This window comes from Balaenoptera acutorostrata, chromosome 8 (assembly GCF_949987535.1).
Source record: "Balaenoptera acutorostrata chromosome 8, mBalAcu1.1, whole genome shotgun sequence".
NCBI classification, from domain to species: Eukaryota; Metazoa; Chordata; class Mammalia; order Artiodactyla; family Balaenopteridae; genus Balaenoptera; species Balaenoptera acutorostrata.
Window position 1 is genome coordinate 18,187,520 of NC_080071.1, and position 9,657 is coordinate 18,197,176.

Genomic DNA, 9,657 nt, shown 5'->3' on the forward strand with positions numbered 1-9,657 from the left:
ATGGGACGTTTTTCCATTCATGTAAATCTCCATTTGTTTCTTGCAGTTTTCAGAGTATAAAATTTGCACTACTTTTGTTATATGTATCCTTATGCATTTGATTCCTTTTGATGCAATGGTAAATGAAAATGTTTTCTTTATTTTATTTCCAAATTATTCATTGGAAGTACTCAGAAATACAATTGATTTTACATATATTCATCTTGAATCCTAACAATTTGCTGAACTCATTAAAAATTAATAGATTTCAGTGATTCTTTAGGATTATCTATAAACAGATCATGTCATCTGTGAATAGCAATAGTTTTATTTCTTATTTTCAACATGTATGCTTTTTATTTTCTTTCCTTCGCCTAATTACCCTGGCTAGAATCTCTAATACAATGTTGAATAGAAGTAAGGGAAATAGACATTGTCTTCGTTTTATTGATCTTAGGAGGAAAGTGTTCAGTCTTTCACTATTATGTATGATGCGAGCTGTGGGTTTTGTACCTACCCTTCATCAGGTTAAGGAGTTCCCTTTTCTTCCAAGTTTGTTGAATGTTTTTATTATGAAAGAGTGTCTGATTTTGTCAAATGCTTTCTCTGCATTTTTTGCATGCTATGTCTATTAAGATAAACAAGTGTTTTTTTATTTTTTTATTCTACTGATATGGTATACTATTACATTGATTTTCAGATATTAAGCCAAGCTTACATTCCTGAGATAAATCTCACTTCATCATGGTGTATAATACTTTTTATATGTTGCTGATTTGTCTTGCTAGTACTTTGTTGTGGATTTTTGCATTCATATTCATAAGAGATATTAGTCTGTAGTTTTCTATTCTTCAGGAGTATTTGTCTGGTTTTGGTATCAGGGTAATACTGGCCTCAGAGAAAGAGATGGGAAGTGTTCTCTCCTATTCTGTTTTGTGAAGAGCTTATGAAGCACTGAAATTAATTATTCTTTAAATGGTTGGTATAATCCACCTGTGAAGCCATCTGGGCCTGGGGTTTTCTTTGTGGTAAAATTTTTGATTATCACATCTATCTTCTTACTTGATATAAATATGTTGAAATTTTCTATTTCTTTTTGAGTCAGTTTCAGTATTTGTCTGTTTTCAGGAATTTGCCCAGTTCATTTAAGTTATCAAATTTATTAGCACACAATTTATAGTATCTCATAATTATTTTTATCTGTAAAGGCATTAGTATTGTTCCCTCTTTCACTTCTGACTCTAGTAATTTGAGTCTTATCTCTTCTCGGCCAACCTAGCTAAAGATTTGCCAATGTTTAAATCTTTTTTTAAAAAAACTGATTCGGTTTCATTGATTTTTTTTCTATTTTTAAAAATTTTCGGGAGAGGAGAGAAGATGGCGGAAGAGTAAGACGCGGAGATCACATTCCTTCCCACAGATACAGTAGAAATACACCTACACGTGGAACTGCTCCTACAGAACACCCACTGAACGCTGGCAGAAAACGTCCGACCTCCAAAAAGGCAAGAAACTCCCCCCGTACTTGGGTAGGGCAAAAGAAAAAAGAAATAACAGAGACAAAAGAACAGGGACGGCACCTGCACCAGTGGGAGGGAGCCGTGAAGGAGGAAAGGTTTCCACGCACTAGGAGCCCCTTCGCGGGCGGAGACTGCGGGGGGCGGAGGGGGGAAGCTTTGGAGCCGCGGAGGAGAGCGCAGCCACAGAGGTGCGGAGGGCAAAGCGGAGAGGTTCCCGCACAGAGGCTCGGCGCCGAGCAGCACTCACCAGCCCGAGAGGCTTGTCTGCTTAGCCGCCGGGGCGGGCGGGGCTGGGAGCTGAGGCTCGGGCTTCGGTCGGATCGCAGGGAGAGGACTGGGGCTGGCAGCGTGAACACAGCCTGAAGGGGTTAGCGCACCACAGCTAGCCGGGAGGGAGTCCGGGGGAAAAAGTCTGCAGCTGCCGAAGAGGCAAGAGACTTTTTCTTGCCTCTTTGTTTCGCTGCGCGCAAGGAGAGGGGATTCAGAGCGCCGCCTAAACGAACTCCAGAGAAGGGCGCAAGCCACGGTGATCAGCGCGGACCCCAGAGACGGGCGTGAGACGCTGGGGCTGCTGCTGCCGCCTCCAAAAAGCCTGTGTGTGAGCACAGGTCACTCTCCACACCTCCCCTCCCGGGAGCCTGTGCAGCCCGCCACTGCCAGGGTCCCGGGATCCGGGGACAACATCCCCGGGAGAACGCACTGCGCGCCTCGAGCTGGTGCAACGTCACGCCGGCCTCGGCCGCCGCAGGCTCGCCCCACCTCCTCCGTACCGCTCCCTCCCCGCGGCCTGGGTGAGCCAGAGCCCCCGAAGCAGCTGCTCCTTTAACCCCGTCCTGTCTGGGCGGGGAACAGACGCCCTCAGGCGACCTACACGCAGAGGCGGGTCCAAATCCAAAGCTGAACCCCAGGAGCTGTGCGAACAGGGAAGAGAAGGGGAAATCTCTCCCAGCAGCCTCGGGAGCAGCGGATTAAATCTCCACAAACAACGTGATGTACCTGCATCTGCTGAACACCTGAATAGACAACGAATCATCCCAAATTCAGGAGGTGGACTCTGGGAGCAGGAGATATTAATTTTTCCCCTTTTCCTTTTTTTTGTGAGTGTATATGTATATGCTTCTGGGTGAGATTTTGTCTGTATAGCTTTGCTTTACAATAGCTTTATTTTACTTCACTATATTATAGCCTCTTTCTTTCTTTCTTTCTATTTTTTCTCCCTTTTACTCTGAGCTGTGTGGACGAAAGGCTCTTGGTGCTCCAGCCAGGCATCAGGGCCGTGCCTCTGAGGTGGGAGAGCCAACTTCAGAACACTGGTCCACAAGAGACCTCCCAGCTCCACGTAATACCAAACGGCAAAAATCTCCCAGAGATCTCCATCTCAACATCAAGACCCAGCTTCACTCAACGACCAGCAAGCTACAGTGCTGGACATCCTATGCCAAACAACTAGCTAGACAGGAACACAACCCCATCCATTGGCAGAGAGGCTGCCTAAAATCATAATAAGGCCACAGACACCACAAAATACACCACCAGACGTGGACGTGCCCACCAGAAAGACAAGATCTAGCCTCATCCACCAGAACTCAGGCACTAGTTCCCTCCACCAGGAAGCCTACACAACCCACTGAACCAACCTTAGCCGCTGGGGACAGATACCCAAAACAACGGGAACTACGAACCTGCAGCCTGTGAAAAGGAGACCCCAAACACAGTAAGATAGGCAAAATGAGACGACAGAAAAACACACAGCAGATGAAGGAGCAGGCTCAAAACACACTGGACTTAACAAATGAAGAGGAAATAGGTAGTCTACCTGAAAAAGAATTCAGAATAATGATAGTAAGGATGATCCAAAATCTTGGAAACAGAATAGACAAAATGCAAGAAACATTTAACAAGGATGTAGAAGAACTAAAGAGGAACCAAGCAATGATGAAAAACACAATAAATGAAATTAAAAATACTCTAGATGGGATCAATAGTAGAATAACTGAGGCAGAAGAAAGGATAAGTGACCTGGAAGATAAAATGGTGGAAATAACTACTACAGAGCAGGATAAAGAAAAAAGAATGAAAAGAACTGAGGACAGTCTCAGGGACCTCTGGGACAACATTAAACGTGCCAACATTCGAATTATAGGGGTACCAGAAGAAGAAGAGAAAAAGAAAGGGACTGAGAAAATTTTTGAAGAGATTATAGTTGAAAACTTCCCTAATATGGGAAAGGAAATAGTTAATCAAGTCCTGGAAGCACAGAGAGTCCCATACAGGATAAACCCAAGGAGGAACACGCCAAGACACATATTAATCAAACTGTCAAAAATTAAATATAAGGAAAACATATTAAAGGCAGCAAGGGAAAAAAAACAAATAACACACAAGGGAATTCCCATAAGGTTAACATCTGATCTCTCAGCAGAAACTCTGCAAGCCAGAAGGGAGTGGCAGGATATACTTAAAGTCATGAAGGAGAAAAACCTACAACCAAGATTACTCTACCCAGCAAGGATCTCATTCAGATTCGATGGAGAAATTAAAACCTTTACAGACAAGCAAAAGCTGAGAGAGTTCAGCACCACCAAACCAGCTTTACAACAAATGCTAAAGGAAATTCTCTAGGCAAGAAACACAAGAGAAGGAAAGCACCTACAATAACAAACCCAATACATTTAAGAAAATGGGAATAGGAACATACATATCGATAATTACCTTGAATGTAAATGGATTAAATGCTCCCACCAAAAGACACAGGCTGGCTGAATGGATACAAAAACAAGACCCATACATATGCTGTCTACAAGAGACCCACTTCAGACCTAGGGACACATACAGACTGAAAGTGAGGGGATGGAAAAAGATATTCCAGGCAAATGGAAATCAAAAGAAAGCTGGAGTAGCAATTCTCATATCAGACAAAATAGACTTTAAAATAAAGACTATTACAAGAGACAAAGAAGGACACTATATAATGATCAAGGGATCGATCCAAGAGGAAGGTATAACAATTGTAAATATTTATGCACCCAACATAGGAGCACCTCAATACATAAGGCAAATACTAACAGCCATGAAAGGGGAAATTGACAGCAACACAATCATAGTAGGGGACTTTAACACCCCACTTTCACCAATGGACAGATCATCCAAAATGAAAATAAATAAGGAAACACAAGCTTTAAATGATACATTAAACAATATGGACTTAATTGATATTTATAGGACATTCCACCCCAAAACAACAGAATACACATTTTTCTCAAGTGCTCATGGAACATTCTCCAGGATAGATCATATCTTGGGTCACAAATCAAGCCTTGGTAAATTTAAGAAAATTGAAATCGTATCAAGTATCTTTTCCGACCACAACGCTATGAGACTAGATATCAATTACAGGAAAAGATCTGTAAAAAATACAAACACATGGAGGCTACACAATACATTACTTAATAACGAAGTGATTACTGAAGAAATCAAAGGGGAAATCAAAAAATACCTAGAAACAAATGACAATGGAGACACGACGACCCAAAACCTATGGGACACAGCAAAAGCAGTGCTAAGAGGGAAGTTTATAGCAATACAAGCCTACCTCAAGAAACAGGAAACATCTCGAATAAACAACCTAACCTTGCCCCTAAAGCAATTAGAGAAAGAAGAACAAAAAAACCCCAAAGCCAGCAGAAGGAAAGAAATTATAAAGATCAGGTCAGAAATAAATGAAAAAGAAATGAAGGAAACAATAGCAAAAATCAATGAAACTAAAAGCTGGTTCTTTGAGAAGATAAACAAAATTGATAAACCATTAGCCAGACTCATCAAGAGAAAAAGGGAGAAGACTCAGATCAATAGAATTAGAAATGAAAAAGGAGAAGTAACCACTGACACTGCAGAAATACAAAAGATCATGAGAGATTACTACAAGCAACTATATGCCAATAAAATGGACAACCTGGAAGAAATGGACAGATTCTTAGAAATGCACAAACTGCCGAGACTGAACCAGGAAGAAATAGAAAATATGAACAGACCAATCACAAGCACTGAAATTGAAACTGTGATTAAAAACCTTCCAACAAACAAAAGCCCAGGACCAGATGGCTTCACAGGCGAATTCTATCAAACATTTAGAGAAGAGCTAACACCTATCCTTCTCAAACTCTTCCAAAATATTGCAGAGGGAGGAACACTCCCAAACTCATTCTACGAGGCCACCATCACCCTGATACCAAAACCAGACAAAGATGTCACAAAGAAAGAAAACTACAGGCCAATATCACTGATGAACATAGATGCAAAAATCCTCAACAAAATACTAGCAAACAGAATCCAACAGCACATTAAAAGGATCATACACCATGATCAAGTGGGGTTTATCCCAGGAATGCAAGGATTCTTCAATATACGCAAATCAATCAATGTGATACACCATATTAACAAATTGAAGGAGAAAAACCATATGATCATCTCAATAGATGCAGAGAAAGCTTTTGACAAAATTCAACACCCATTTATGATAAAAGCCCTGCAGAAAGTAGGCATAGAGGGAACTTTCCTCAACATAATAAAGGCCATATATGACAAACCCACAGCCAACATTGTCCTCAATGGTGAAAAACTGAAACCATTTCCACTAAGATCAGGAACAAGACAAGGTTGCCCACTCTCACCACTATTATTCAACATAGTTTTGGAAGTGTTAGCCACAGCAATCAGAGAAGACAAAGAAATAAAAGGAATCCAAATCAGAAAAGAAGAAGTAAAGCTGTCACTATTTGCAGATGACATGATACTATACATAGAGAATCCTAAAGATGCTACCAGAAAACTCCTAGAGCTAATCAATGAATTTGGTAAAGTAGCAGGATACAAAATTAATGCACAGAAATCTCTTGCATTTCTATACACTAATGATGAAAAATCTGAAAGTGAAATTAAGAAAACACTCCCATTTACCATTGCAACAAAAAGAATAAAATATCTAGGAATAAACCTACCTAAGGAGACAAAAGACCTGTATGCAGAAAATTATAAGACACTGATGAAAGAAATTAAAGATGATACAAATAGATGGAGAGATATACCATGTTCCTGGATTGGAAGAATCAACATTGTGAAAATGTCTCTATTACCCAAAGCAATCTACAGATTCAATGCAATCCCTATCAAACTACCACTGGCATTTTTCACAGAACTAGAACAAAACATTTCACAATTTGTATGGAAACACAAAAGACCCCGAATAGCCAAAGCAATCTTGAGAACGAAAAATGGAGCTGGGGGAATCAGGCTCCCTGACTTCAGACTATATTACAAAGCTTCAGTAATCAAGACAGTTTGGTATTGGCACAAAAACAGAAATATAGATCAATGGAACAGGATAGAAAGCCCAGAGATAAACCCACACACATATGGTCAACTTATCTTTGATAAAGGAGGCAAGCATATACAGTGGAGAAAAGACAGCCTCTTCAATAAGTGGTGCTGGGAAAATTGGACAGGAACATGTAAAAGTATGAAATTAGAACACTCCCTGACACCATGCACAAAAATAAACTCAAAATGGATTAAAGACCTAAGTGTAAGGGCAGACACTATCAAACTCTTAGAGGAAAACATAGGCAGAACACTCTATGACATACATCACAGCAAGATTCTTTCTGACCCAGCTCCCAGAGAAATGGAAATAAGAACACAAATAAACAAATGGGACCTAATGAAACTGAAAAGCTTTTGCACAGCAAAGGAAACCATAAACAAGACCAAAAGACAACCCTCAGAATGGGAGAAAATATTTGCAAATGAAGCAACTGACAAAGGATTAATCTCCAAGATTTACAAGCAGCTCATGCAGCTCAATAACAAAAAAACGAACAACCCAATCCAAAAATGGGCAGAAGATCTAAATAGACATTTCTCCAAAGAAGATATACAGATGGCCTACAGACACATGAAAGAATGCTCAACATCATTAATCATTAGAGAAATGCAAATCAAAACTACAATGAGATATCATCTCACACCGGTCAGAATGGCCATCATCAAAAAATCTACAAACAATAAATGCTGGAGAGGGTGTGGAGGAAAGGGAACACTCTTGCACTGTTGGTGGGAATGTAAATTGATACAGCCACTATGGAGAACAGTATGGAGGTTCCTTAAAAAACTACAAATAGAACTACCATACGACCCAGCAATCCCACTACTGGGCATATACCCTGAGAAAACCATAGGTCAAAAAGAGTCATGTACCAAAATGTTCATTGCAGCTCTATTTACAATAGCCAGGACATGGAAGCAACCTAAATGTCCATCGACAGATGAATGGATAAAGAAGATGTGGCACATATATACAATGGAATATTACTCAGCCATAAAAAGAAATGAAATGGAGGTATTTGTAATGAGGTGGATGGAGTTAGAGTCTGTCATACAGAGTGAAGTAAGTCAGAAAGAGAAAAACAAATACAGTATGCTAACACATATATATGGAATCTAAGGGAAAAAAAAAAAAAAAAAGGCCATGAAGAACCTAGTGGCAAGACGGGAATAAAGACACAGACCTACTAGAGAATGGACTTGAGGATATGGGGAGGGGGTGGGGTGAGATGTGACAGGGTAAAAGAGTGTCATGGACATATATACACTACCAAATGTAAAATAGATAGCTAGTGGGAAGCAGCCGCATAGCACAGGGAGATCAGCTCGGTGCTTTGTGACCACCTAGAGGGGTGGGATGGGGAGGGTGGGAGGGAGGGAGATGCAAGAGGGAAGAGAAATGGGAACATATTGTATATGTATAACAGATTCACTTTGTTATAAAGCAGATGCTAACACACTATTGTAAGGCAATTATACTTCAATAAAGATGTTTGAAAAAAAAAAATGCGGTCCTTGTAGTTCATCAGAGAATTCATACTGGAGAGAAGCCTTACAAATGTGGTGAATGTGGCAATGTCTTTAGTCAAAAAACACACCTTACAAGTCATCTGGTAACTCATACTGGAGAGAAACCTCACAAATGTAATGAGTGTGGCAAGTTTTTTCGGGATAAGAGAACCTTTACAAGGCATCAACAAATTCATACTGCAGTGAAACCTTACAGATGTAATGAGTGTGGGAAGTTCTTTCGTGAGAAGCCAACCCTTAGAAGGCATCAGCAAGTTCACACTGGAGAAAAACCTTACAAATGTAATGAGTGTGGCAGAGTCTTTAGTCAAAATTCAAACCTTGCACGTCATCAGAGAATTCATAATGGTGAGAAACCTTACAAATGTAATCAGTGTGGCAAGCTCTTTAATAGAAAAGGAAACCTTGCAGTTCATCAGAGAATTCATACTGGGGAGAAACCTTACAAATGTGGTGAGTGTGGCAAAGTTTTTAGTAAAAATTCAAACCTTGTGTGTCATCAGAGAATTCATACTGGGGAGAAACCTTACAAATGTAACGAGTGTGGCAAAGTCTTTCGTTACAAACAGCGTCTTCAAATTCATCACAGACTACATAATGGATAGAAACCTTGCAAACGTATTGAGTGTGGAAAAGCCTTTACTCAGGTCTCAACCCTTGCTACACATCAGAAAATCCATACTTAAGAAAACCCATATAAATGTGTTGTATGTGGAAAGGTCTTCAAAATTCAAACTTGAAAAATTCAAATTTGAAAACTCACACCTTACAATTCTTTGGAGAAATCACAGTGGGGAGAAACTGTACAAGTATCATGAGTTGTAGTTTTTGTGTGTGCCGCCTCTCTTACCACCAGATAATCTATAATGGAAAGAAACCTTGCAAGTATAATGACTGTCTGCATGTGTTTAGTCAAAATTCATACCTTATAATCTGCCCAAGAATTCATACTGGAGAGAAACCTTGCAAATGTAATGAGTGTGGCAGATTCTTCAGTGTGCTTTTAAGCCTAACTGGACATGAGGTAATCCACGATCTTGAGAGAGTTTAACAGTGTAGTGAAGTGTTTACACTGTGAAGCATTTAGTAGGTGTCCACATTTTCGGCTTTATTAGAATACTTATTCTGGAAATAAACCAGATAAATGTAATTATTGTGGCCAGGTCTTTAGAAAAGGAATTTATTCACCAAGTAATTCATTCTGGAGATTACCTCACAGATGTTATGAATGGGGAAACCTTTCCTTGGG

At 40.1% G+C, this 9,657-nt stretch overlaps 1 protein-coding gene across 1 annotated transcript in view; it reads left to right on the forward strand.

Moving 5' to 3' along the window:
* Positions 1–9,013, forward strand: part of LOC130708678 (zinc finger protein 665-like) — a 123,062-nt gene extending 114,049 nt beyond the window's left edge. Inside the window, exon 3 of the mRNA XM_057550928.1 lies at positions 8,368–9,013. Within this exon, the coding sequence (XP_057406911.1) occupies positions 8,368–9,013 (646 nt within the window). The remainder of the gene's footprint in view (positions 1–8,367) is intronic.
* Positions 9,014–9,657: the final 644 nt, after the last annotated feature.